Source organism: Ailuropoda melanoleuca, chromosome 3 (genome assembly GCF_002007445.2).
Source record: "Ailuropoda melanoleuca isolate Jingjing chromosome 3, ASM200744v2, whole genome shotgun sequence".
In the NCBI taxonomy this organism is placed as follows: Eukaryota; Metazoa; Chordata; class Mammalia; order Carnivora; family Ursidae; genus Ailuropoda; species Ailuropoda melanoleuca.
This window is the reverse complement of record NC_048220.1, coordinates 3760739-3772823: the sequence shown is the minus strand read 5'-3', so window position 1 is coordinate 3772823 and position 12085 is coordinate 3760739. Positions and strand designations below refer to the sequence as shown.

At 58.9% G+C, this 12085-nt stretch overlaps 1 protein-coding gene and 1 long non-coding RNA gene across 4 annotated transcripts in view; both read left to right on the top strand.

The window, feature by feature from the left end:
- The window catches only part of LOC109489924, a 4383-nt gene extending 275 nt beyond the window's left edge, over positions 1-4108 (top strand). Inside the window, exons 1-4 of one of the 3 annotated variants that reach the window (XR_004623948.1) lie at positions 7-270; positions 549-654; positions 993-1181; positions 4051-4108. Coding sequence is in view for 1 of the 3 variants with exons in the window: in XM_034655834.1 (XP_034511725.1) it covers positions 549-654; positions 818-1181; positions 1477-1503 (497 nt within the window). In the remaining 2 variants the exon portion in view is untranslated. The other 2 variants (XM_034655834.1, XR_004623947.1) reach the window with 2 other exon arrangements.
- Positions 4109-4119: 11 nt separating this feature from the next.
- On the top strand, positions 4120-5497 carry LOC117801434. Its single transcript, XR_004623946.1, has 2 exons — positions 4120-4341; positions 5134-5497. It is a non-coding gene; the product is annotated as an uncharacterized LOC117801434 (long non-coding RNA).
- Positions 5498-12085: the final 6588 nt, after the last annotated feature.

Here is a 12085-nt window from a genome sequence, read left to right as displayed (position 1 = left end):
GGGCGGCCTCGACTGGGCGGCTGGGCCGGCCCGGACTGGTCTAGGCTAGGCTGGGCGGCGAGAGCCGCGGCCCGGCCTGGATCCGGGGCCGCCGCGGAGTCGGCAGCGCAGGGCGGGGCGGCCCGGATTTAAAGGGGCCGCATCACCCGCTGCCGCCACCAGCACCGCGAGGGGGCGGGGTGGCGTATGGGCTCCCGGGATCCCGCCCGCGCGGCCCGGGACGGTAGCCACCGCATGAGCTCGCGAGGCCCCGGCTTCGGGCCGCCTCGGGTAGGTCGAGGCCGGGGCCATCGCTAGCGCGGGTCGGCTGCGGTGGAGGTGGCGCGCCGTGGGGCCCCGGATCCCCCGGACCGCCGCCCCCCCACCCCGCTTGTTCACCTCTCCATTAGGATCCACCTCCCCTCCCCACCTCAGACCCGGACCCCACGCCCCCTTCAGCCCGGGACCCTCAGGCCGATGGCAGGGGGCGAGGTGCGGCTGGAGCTGGCGGTGCCTGGAGTTGGGGGGCCGCTGCCTGCACCGACGCCCCCGGGCGCTTTCCCTTCCAGGACCTTTATCTAGTCGGCGGGATGCAGGCGTGCTGGGGGCCCCGGAGGCGCTCCTGCTCCGCAGAGTACGAACAATGGGCCGTTTTGAGGAGCAAAAGAGCCGCAGGTACGGGGGTGTTGGCACAGTGACCAGTCCGGAGCGGGGCTGGCTCGGGGGGGTGCTGGCGCCGGTGGGCGGGAGGCAGGGGGCAACCGCAGGGGTGAGGCGGGCCGCGGGCCGGCGCCTCTCCCCTCACCGCGGGGCGCTTTCATCTTCCTTCTTTCCCCAGTCCCCTGTGGGATTCGTCCAACCGAGGTTTGGGGCAGACATTTGGGGAGCGCCTTGTCCAGTTGCTAGGAGTCCTGGTTCCCAGCGTTGCCCGCAGGCTCCGGCCCGTGGGAGAGGCTTTGGCCGGGGAGAAGTTTCAGACTGGAAGTCGCTGGGGATTTGTGTTTCTCTTCCAGCCCCGGTCCACACCTGGGGGCAGGATGTGCTCCCGGGAGCCCGGCAGGGTCTGGGCAAGAGCCTCTGCAGAGGCCCTTATGCCGGGAGCAGGTGAGGCAGGGCCCCTGGCTGCGACGGGACTTCATCCTGGGGCCTGTTGGAATGACTGGCCACCGTTTTCCTGCAGACCTGATTTAACACTGACACAGGTACTGTTCTCTCGACTTGTAATGAACTTTATTTTTTAAAAAGATTTATTTTAGAGAGGGGAAGGAAGGGGCAGAGGGAGAGAGAATCTCAAGCAGACTCCACGCTGAGTGCGGAGCCCGTTGTCGCTGGGCCCCATCCCAGGACCCTGAGATCATGACCTGAGCCCAAACCAAGAGACGGTCACTTGAACGATTGAGCCACCGAGGTGGCCCCCAGTGAACTTTATGAACTAACACCAGCCTTCTTGGAGTCTTCTGAAGGAAACTGTCTTGTTTCCTTCTTGTGTTTTCACAGGGCATCAGCTGTTGTGGCAAGGGATAATGGTTTTTCATCTGGACTGTGATACGGAGGGTTTTAAAATTTTCTAAATGTGTATTTAAGTTTAAAAGTGAGTTGGTTTAAGGAAATGTATTAAACCAGTAAAAATGAAAGTCATGGCCTGTCTGTGATGAAAGTTTGGGGAACTCATCCGAGTCCCCTCCTACTACCGACACTCTGGCTTTGGGGAGAAGGAACCGGAATTAGGGAGGCCCCAGGGATGGGGGCAGAATCTTGGGGATTGCAGGGCCTCTATCAGGAATGGGACTATCCACCGGCGCCTGGGTGCTCAGCCATTAAGCATCTGCCTTCGGCTCAGGTCATGATCCCAGGGTCCTGGGATCAAGCTCCACATCAGGCTCCCTCCTTGGCAGGAAGGCTGCTTCTCCCTCTCCCACTCCCCCTACTTGTGTTCCCTCTCTTGCTGTCTCTCTCTGTCAAATAAATAAATAAAATCTTAAAAAAAAAAAAAAAGGAATGGGACTATCAGGGCCACAGTGGGGGAGAAGGGGGGTGATCGACTTTGGGAAGTGTGAGGTCTGGAGTGAAGAGGAGTGGGAGATGGGCTAGGGGATGTAGGCTGGAGGGGGCCACGCACCCAAACAGATTATGGTTGGGCAGCCACAGGGTTCCGGGCTATGGCGTTTGGGGGGCAATCTTTCTCGACCCCCCAGCCAAGCTGCCTTTCTGTGCCTCCTCCCCACTGCCCCACCAGAATCCCAGGAGGGGGTCCCTGTGAGGGGAGGCCCACCGTGCCTTAATTCATTTGTTCCTGCATTCATTTGTTCATTCATTCTTCCCACTGTGGTGGGGGAGGGGGCCTTGCTCCTATCGTCCCAGCTCCTGGAGGACTCTCGCCTGACCCTCTCTGTGGCTTCAGCACCCCCATCTTTCTCCTTTGAAACAGGGGCAGCCCTTGCTGGGCTCCAGTGCGGTTTTCCACTGCTCTCTCTGCCCCAGGGACTGTCCACAGCCAGACTCCCTCCCAGCCCTTCCAGGCCTGGAGCAGCAGCCCCTTACCCAAGGGCTCAGTTTCTGTGCCAGGGACGGCAACTCCAATCCCCTCCCAGGAGAGAGCAGGGAGCCAAACGGGCACAGAAAAGTCCTGCTTTCTCCCCAGACCGTGCGCCCTTCTTCCTTCTTCCTTCATCCCTGCTCCCTACAGAGTGAAAATGCCCCCGTGTCAGGATCACCTGCCAGCTGTCAGCCCACTTACTGGAAATTTTCTGGAATTTGGCAATGGCTGGTCCTTCCATCCTTCTATCCTGGGCTTCTCAACCTGTGGTCCAGGGACCCAGAATTGGGGAGGTCTAGGCGTTAAGATGAGAAAGAAAATAAAAATCCATCTTTATTTTTACTAATCTGTAACTGAAACGTGGCATTTCCTCCAGTTATGAGTGGAGGCAGCAAAGTTGGGCAAAATTAGCGGTGCTAGAGACCATTGCACAGACCATCGCACAGAAATCACAGGGCTTTTCAGGCTGCGGGTGTTGCAGACATGTCCAAATAGCGGTGACACGCTCCTGCTTGGCGATTCTGGTGTTCGTTAGTCCTGCCTCTCTATATTATCATTGAATGAGTTAATAAGGAATGCCGTGCTCAGTCCCTAGAGCACGTGACCCTTGATCTCAGGGTCATGAGTTCCAGCCCCACATGGGGCGGTAGAGCTTACATTATTTTTTTATTTTATTTTATTTTTTTTAAAGATTTTATTTATTTATTCGACAGAGATAGAGACAGCCAGCGAGAAAGGGAACACAAGAAGGGGGAGTGGGAGAGGAAGAAGCAGGCTCATAGAGGAGGAGCCTGATGTGGGGCTCGATGCCATAACGCCGGGATCACGCCCTGAGCCGAAGGCAGCCGCTTAACCGCTGTGCCACCCAGGCACCCCAGAGCTTACTTTAAAAAAAAAAAGGGGGAGGATCACAGGTGCTTCTATGTCACAAATCTGTGTTTTTTTGTTTTTGTCTTTATTTATTTTGAAAAAGTAGGCTCCACACCCAATGTGGGGCTTGCATTTAGGACCCCAAGATCAAGAGTTGCATGCTCTGTGGATCCGAGCCAGCCAGGCAGGTGCCCCACAAATTTGTGTTTTTATTTTTTTATCATTTTATTTTATTTATTTGAGAGAGAGAGAGAGCAGAGAGGGTGAGGGAGAAGCAGACTTCCCGCTGAGCAGAAAGCCTAATGTGGGACTCGATCCCAGGACCCTGAGTTCATGACTTGAACCAAAGGCAGATGCTTAACAACTGAGCCACCCAGGTGCCCAAATTTGTGTTTTTATATTTTGATATTTGCACTCCAATATTAGTACTCCTTTTGTGATGCAATATATTTTAAGCATTTCAAAACCGGGTTCTAAGCGGGGATCCTTTGTCTTCTCCGGATGCTAAGGGAATCTCCTGCCCCATGAGAGTTTGGAAGTCCTGCCCTAAGCCTCCCCTGGTCCCCTCAGCGGGCCCTTCTTTCCTTGGACGCCTTATTTCCATTTTCATTCATAACCAATATTCTTTTTTTTTTTTTTAAAGATTTTATTTATTTATTTGACAGAGAGACAGCCAGCAAGAGAGGGAACACAGCAGGGGGAGTGGGAGAGGAAGAAGCAGGCTCATAGCGGAGGAGCCTGATGTGGGGCTCGATCCCAGAACGCCGGGACCACGCCCTGAGCCGAAGGCAGACACTTAACGACTGAGCCACCCAGGCGCCCCCATAACCAATGTTCTGAATGTTCACCATGTGCCAGACACGTATGAGTCACCAGTGACACCAGGGACACTACCTGGGACACTACCCTGCCCTGCCAGTGTGCTGGCCCTGGCCACTCCACCCGGTGCTGGAAAGGTAAAGTCCATGGGGCTCAGAAAGCTTACAGCAGGGGAAATTCCCTTGTAAAAAGACAAGGGGCCTTCCTGGGAAAATGAGGTTAGTAATATGGCCCAGGGGAGAGGGAGAGGTAGCCTTAGCGGAGGGGCCCAGCTGGATCAGCTGCTGTGCAAGGAGTCCCCAGGCCTGCTGGCTACAGCTCAGGGAGAGAAGGGGCAGGGAGGCAGGTCTTTGCACACCTCGTCCTGACAGGGGTTTTTACCCTTGGAGCTACGAGGAGCGTCCAAAGCGTCTGAAGCAGGGAGAAGAGTTGGGGCTGCCATGGGATTGAGACAGTCATACCCACATTTTGAAAAGATCACTGCGGCAGGCAGGGGAAAGGGGCAGGAGGGAGTAAGAGAGGAAGCAGGGAGATGAGCCAGGGGCTGTTGTAAGTGAAGGAATCCAGAATACATCACTGCGGCAGGAAAATTGTATCGAGCTGAAAGCATTTGAAAATAGGCTTTTCCTTGAACTTCCTTGTCTGCCAAAAAGCAAGGCCTCCCAAAATAACTCGATTGTCCTAAATCCCCGCCAGAGTGGCTTTTATTACCTGTTAAGCCCGTTGTCACAAAACCATCAATAATACCTCTCATCTGTTCTCCTGAGGGCCCATTTATCTCTCCTAAAAGTCTTTTGTTTTCCCGTCTGTCTCCTCCTCTGCTTTCCCTATTAAGTTGGTATATAAGCCCCCAAATTCTGCTTAGTACTCTAATAAAAATGTCTTTTCTCTTGCTCATTTGTTTTCTTTTTTCATCAATTAATTCACAGACCCAGTTACTGAACCTCAAACGGTAGAGGAGATTTCCATTCTGCCCTGACGGAGGCATCCGGGAGACAGATGATCTGGAATGGGGGCCAGGGGGTTGGAGATGAAGAGAAGTCGACAGGTTCAGGACAACCTCCAGGGGATTGTATATCGCTGAGGTCGAGAGCTCGGACTAGAGAGGCAGCCTGCCTGGGTTCGTCATCCTGGCCCTACCCCTGTGTGACACGGCTGTATGACGTTGGGCAAGGTACTGAATCTTTTCTGTGCCTCTTTCCCCGGGGTGAAAAGTGGGGGTAATAATCAGTGACGATAGGCTTGATAACCCCAAGTTTCCATGATTTAATAAAGGTATATTTCTCAAAGCCACATATCTCTCAGGGGTCCTCAGGGAACTCTGCTCATGGTGGTTCCCGCCCAGGCTTTCAGATGTGACCGTGGGAACATTACAGGCTTCCCCGACAGGGAAAGAGAGCTCTCGAAGCTCTGGCATGGGCAAATAAACACATGCTCTGGCCTGTAAGGGATACGGGGCTCTTCTTTCAGGTCCTGAGCAGGAACGAATCATGTGACGATACCTCAGGGGAGCAGGAGAGTTCGTACAGATAAAATATTCAGAATGCTTCCTGGCATAAGGGAAGCACTACGCGAGTATTTTTGCCGTGATTGTCAGGATGTACGACCGACAGGAACTGCTGGGGGTCTGAGGGCACCGCAGGGTCACAGCTGACCTCCGGGTTGGTGGCTGGCATCGCGCGGAGTGTCATTGCCACTGGGAACCCCAGGGCAGGGATGAGGTATGGTGGTTTAGTTCTCGTGGCTACCCCTGACCCAGACCCAAATCAGCTGGTTTAAGGCATCTCGTGATCCAGCGTCAAGCTCTGCTGGGACCGAGGAGCTCAGACACCAAGGTCAGGGTCAGCGGCCAGCTTGGGTTACACGCCCAACCCTGACCCAGGGCGCCACCGTGCTCTGGGTGGCCAAGCTCGGGTCATGTACCTGTCCCACCCTACCCTCAGTGCTGGGGAGAAATGAATCCTTAAAGGACAGTTTCCATCCATAAAGGAAGTTGGGAATGCATGTAAAATGCAAGAATGAGGGCCGTAACCTTCCTTCTCTCACCCCAACTCTTGTCAAGGGGAACTTCAGCCCCCGCCCTGAGCCCCCCAGAACTACAGACCCTGAGAGTGGAGGAGTGTGAGTCCCTGGAGCCCAGGGCCGGGGGGCTGTGCCCTCGTTAGTAGCTGTGAACACGCTCTAATGACTTCTTCCCACCTGACATGCTTTTAGCCAGTCACAAGCAGGCACCTTGCCAACTTGGGCCTGCCCCCTGCCCCCCCTTCTCCCCCATTGGCCCAGGCCCTCCGGGCTTTGGGCCTTCTCTCCTCAGCTCAGGGCCTGCCAGACCGGAACTCCTGGACTCCAGGCCGAGTAGGGTGCCAAGGATCCAGCCTCAGCCCCCAGGGCCCTGGGATGCCGTTCTCCTGTCCTCTCCTCTGGTCACCGGTGGGAGCCTTGCGCCTGTCCTGCCCTGGGGTGCGTGGGACAGCTGGAGCCTGGACGCTAGGCAAGGCAGATGCTGAGTGTTTGCTTGGGGCCCCATGGGAGGGAGTCGCCTGGGCTGTGAGCCAGGGCTGTCCCAGGGAGGACCCTCTGCTGTACCTGTTCCCTAGCATCAGGGTGACAGCGATGTTGGACAGCATCCCCATGCACCCCACAAACGGTACCTGAGCTCCCCCACATGCCAGGCGCAGGGACACGGGCAGGACTAAGGGTGCTCCCGCCAGCCCTGGCTGCAGAGGGCTTGCAGGGATGTGGACGAGGAGCCGAGCCAGGTGTGCTGGGAAGAGGGGAGCCCCGGCTCGGGGCACACAGGGCCTGGGGTGATGCAGTGAGTCCCCCTGCAGCCAGCTGGAGAGGTGGGGTGGCAGGGGGGTGGGTAGACCCCGGCGGTGAGGGCTGTCAGGGCGCTGGGACTTTGGAGCACACGAAAGCCTGATAACTTTTTCAGAAGGTTTTCCGACGGGACATGGGCAGGTGGGGGTGGACACGGCCCTGAGCCACTGACCCCAAACCGTTCCTGCCCCCCTCTCCAGAAAGCACGGCTCCCATTTCAGGCACCCTCTCGTTGCCTGGCCTGGGACCGGAGTCCCCGAGGGAGTGCCACGCTGACCTCTCCCAGCCAGCGCAGGGCTGGGAGCCCCCTCGCCCTTCTCCCACACTGCCTCTTCCCTGTCTGCCTCCTGGGGCTGCTGCCTGTTCTGCCAGGCCCAGATGCCTCCTCCGCTCTCCTGTCTCGGATCCGCCTGGTGCGCCTTGACCCCTCTGGGGTCGCTACACTGTCTCATTGCAGTCCCCTCCCTCCATACCTCCCGGCCTCTCCGTTTATGATTCCAGAACCATCCGCCGGCAGGCAGGCCCTCCGGGGGCCCACAATAGGGCGCGTGGGTGGAGGTCTCGACCAAGGCTGGGACGGGCATGCCAGGTGCTTCGTCATCGGATCCCAGTCATGACCCTGCTGACCCTCGTCTGAGCCTCCATCCCGGGCATGGGCAGGTTCCACTAATGAATGGCCTTAGGGGCCCCGTGGCCGGGTCACCTCAGATCACCAGACCTGGTGTGTGTGTGTCAGGGGTGCTCTCCTTGTTGCTGTGCTGGGCGAGACCAGTGCTCCGGCTGGCGTCTCCATGGGGCAAGGATCCATCCACCAGGGCTAAAGGCCCAGGGACACACGGTTGGGAAGGGGCTGGCCACTGGGCATCAGTGGGGTGGGGTGAGGACAAGGTCGGGTCCTGCCTCTACCCAGGTGGCCCGCAGCAACCTCCAGGGACCACCACCTTGGCCCAAGCCCTGACCGCACGTTCCTTTCCGGCCAGGCATGCGGGACTGGGGGCCCAGCTAGCGAGGCCCCTAGTGCCACCCATCGATCAGGCTTAGTGCTTCTGCCCGACCTGGGCACCGAGCTTGCTTGCTTTCTTTCTTTTTTTTAAAGATTTTATTTATTTGAGATGGAGAGTAAGAGAGAGCACGAGCAGGGGGAGCAGCAGAGGGAGAGGGAGAAGCAGGCTCTCCATTCTGAGCAGGGAGCCCGATGGGGGACTCGATCCCAGGACCCTGGAATCATGACCTGAGCTGAAGGCAGACCCTTCACCGACTGAGCCACCCAGGCGCCCCCTGAGCTTTCTGATATGTTTACACACATGGCCTGAATTAGGTCTTGGCCCGCGTCCTTCTCCTCCTTCAGCGTTGGTGAGAGCTGCCTCCACAGCCCACTGCCCACGGAGGGGCACCATCAGGTGTGGAGGGTGCCCCTCAGTGCCCCCTTGAGGACCAAATGTCCCGCCCCCGTGGGACGGTATGCAGGCAGCAGAGCCTGGACGGCTGCCCCTGTCTTCCAGCCACGCCCTGACGACTTGGCCTCCCCCACCTCTCCAGTCCTGACTTTCTTGGCTTTCTTCCATTTCCCTGACGACCCACACCTTGAGCCCCTTTTCTTTCTTTCTTTCTTTCTTTTTTAAAGATTTATATATTTATTTTTGAGTCAGCGGGTGGGGGGGAGGGCAAAGAGAGAGGGAGAGAGATTCCCAAGCATGCTCTGTGCTGAGCGTGGAGCCCGACGCGGGGCTCGATCTCTCCACCCCAGAACACGACCTGAGCCGAAACCGAGTCAGATGCTTAACCAACTGCACCACTCAGGCACCCCGAGCCCCTTTTCTTTAAGAACATCCCCAAACTCACCCCACCCTTACCCCACCATGGTCCCCCACACCTCTCGGCTGGGCTGTGGGCTTTTGCAGGAAGGGTTAAAAGGAGGTAACATCCTGGGGTGCCTGGGGGGCTCAGTTGGTGAAGCATCTGCCTTCAGCTCAGGTCATGCTCCCGGGGTCTTGGGATGGAGTCCGGTGTTGGGCTCCCTGCTCACCAGGGAGCCTGCTTCTCCCTCTCCCTCTGCGTGCCACTCCCCCTACTTGTGGGAGCACGCTCTCTCTCTCAGACAAATAAATAAAAGCCTAAAAAAAAAAGGAGGTAACATGCAGTGTCTGGGGATTTTCCCAAGGGGGTGCTCAGGAAAGGCCCCATGGAGGAGATGACAATGCAGGAGGAGGAGGGAGAGTTCCAGATGGGGGGAGGAGCCAGGGGAATGTCATTAGGTAGAATGAGTTGGCACAGTTAGGAAGCAAGGTGGGGGTGTGTCTGTCCCTGGTGATGGAGTAGAAGGGAGTGGGGGGCGGTGTGGAGCTCCCACCCACGAATCATCTCCACGTGGAAACAAACTCAGTCCTTGGACCCTGTGCTGGGTTCCGGAGGCGCCTGAGCCCCTGTGATCCTCAGTGTCCTCGAGGTGGCCCAGAGAGGCGTGGCCTGAGTCCTGCCGTGGCCTTGTCGCTGGTGGACCCAGCACCCACCTACAGGCGTGGCTCCATACCCCAAAGAACATAAACAGAACTTAGGATACCATTGTCAAGAGATGGGATCACTTCTGTAAGGCAGGCTGTACTGAGGTGTGGACGACGTTCAAGACAGCAATACACCGAATCAGATGACCTCCTGGCCGCCCCTGCTTGTCCCCCGGAAACTCCTGACTCATGTCTCTTCCGTGCTCCCCATTCTTTCACCTCAAACCCTGCTGCGGTCTCCTTCCTGACACCCCCACCCCCACCTGATGCCCCCCAAGACAGCCAAACCACAGCCAGCTACCTGGGAGGGGCCCCATTCTAGCCCCATTTCAAAATGAGGAAACTGAGAGGCTTGTCCTATGTCAGAAGACGGCAGGACTGGTGGATAGTGGGTTTTCTGACTCAGGGGGCAGCGGGCACAGGGGAGGTCCCTGAAGTCCAGGGAGAGGACAGACAGCAGAAGTCAGAAAGGGGCCTTGGACCATGGGGACAGGGTCTGGTTGGCTCTGGTCTCCCTGCTGCCACTGGGGCCTCTGTGGGCTCTCTCGGCTCTGGGGTCCTGCTCCCCACCCTGGCTGCCTGGCTGCCTGTTAAAATGTCACTAAGATAGGTGGCAGTGGGAGGGGATCCCCCCTGTTATGACGGGTGGTCATGGGATGCTGACTCACTGCCGGCCAGACCACCTGACCTCTCCCTGCAGGCGAGAGGGCCCTGCCAGGGGGTTCCCCAGCTGCCGCCTTGTTTACTTCTCACTGGCCTTGGGGGAGGAGGGCAGGGCAAGGGCCACGCTCCGCAGGAGGGCATCCTGGGAAGGCCAGAGCAGGGACTCTCCAGGGGTGGGGGCCGCCACGTTGGCTCCCCTGGGCCCCATTTCCTGCCACCCCCTCCCCGTAAGCTCTCCAGCCCTCCCCACAAACCCACCACGGTCCCAAATGGGGCCAAAGGGCCAGAAAGCGAAGGAGGTTCTGTTTGCGCTGCTTGTTTGCACAGGGGCCGCACCTCGAGCCCTTCCTGAGGCCTGAGGTTCCCCAGAGCTCCAGGGCTTGCTTTCTGCACCCCCACTCGCTAGGATGAGGCCACTGAAACTTGGGGGGGTGGGAAGCTGGGCTCTTGGCCCAGGCTGCCCTGGGTGGCGAGGCCTCGGGGCTGCTGAGTCACACACGCGTGGACACCTGTGGACCCTGACAGCCTCTGCCTAGCGCTGCCCCTTGGCCATCCCCTGCACCTGTCTGCAGGGCAGTATAGGCACTGGGTGCCTTTCGCAGGCTCACAGCAGGGCTGCGGGGAGGGGCCCGAGAGGGGAGGTCCTCTTTGCTGCTTTGGGCGGGATGGGCCTCCTCTGGAGCCCTCTGGAGGGCCCAGACACACCTGTGGAGAGGTCTCTGCTGTGTTCCCCTAAGCAAATGGCTTTCACATCTGAGAGCCAGGTCCACCTGCCCTTCGCTTCTGGGTTTCCCATCCCCTGAGGTTTTGCCTGCTCCCACAAACCCCACCATGAGAGGACACGACTTTGACTCAGCAGGTCTGCCTTCTTCTCACAGGATCCCACCCGGCAGACCGCATAGCGCGACAGACCCTTCCTGCCCACCTCCTTCCAAGACCCTCCCCCAACCTTCCTCCAGACCTTGTGAGCAGGTGGGTTTTGCCACATAAAGCCGTGTTTTTTGGGGACTAGCTGGAGGGCTGTCTGACCCCTGGGATGTCCATGAGGCCAACAGGCCTGAGACCACACAGGCCCTTTGGGCACCACCTGCGGAACTGAAGTCCGTGCTGCCAGGTGGGTGTCCAGCTGCCCGGGGGAGTCTCTTGGGCTGCACTGAACACCTGATGGCCACAGAGGCTCCAGGAAGCCGCAGCTGGCGCCCTGGCCAGGCGAGGGGGAGGGGACCCCGTGCTCCTCAGGCACCTCTCAGCCCTACCCCCTATTACACTGGGAGCCCCTCTGATGCTCAGGCCTGATTGGGGGTCTGTCCCTCAACCCAGCAAGGGGCCTTCATGGAGGATGCTGGGGGCGCAGGAGCGGGCTGCCACCTGGGAAGCCAATTGTTTCCAATGGATGGCAAGCCGTGGAGAGTGGCCAAGCCCGGACAGCACCCCGGGAGCCAGTTTTCTCTGGCCCGGGGCTTCGGGGCGCTGTGGCCCCCCTCCCGCTGCTCTGGTATCCCCGGTGGCCTCCCGCCTGCTTTGCTGAGTCACGGCCAGGCCCAGGCCTGGGAGGGTTCTGGGGCGGGACCCCTGTGGGTGCTTTCCCTCAGGTGAGGAGGCTGGAGCCCAGCCCCCGATGTCAGAGTCCCGGGCGGCCTCTGGGGGTCCCGGGGGCACAGAGGACAGTGAGGAGAGGGGTCGGCTATAAGGGGGTGCGGGACACCGTGAGGGGACAGCGGGGGGGGGCGATGCAGGGCGGGGGGCAGAGGGCTCGGGGCCTCGGCAGGGCGACTCGCGCGGGGCGGCGGGGCGGGGCGGGGCACGGAGACCCCGCCCCCAGGAGGCCGGCCGGGGCGGGACTTCCCGCGTTCTCTACAAAAGCCGCGCGCCCGCGGCGGGGACGGGCCGGCTCGTC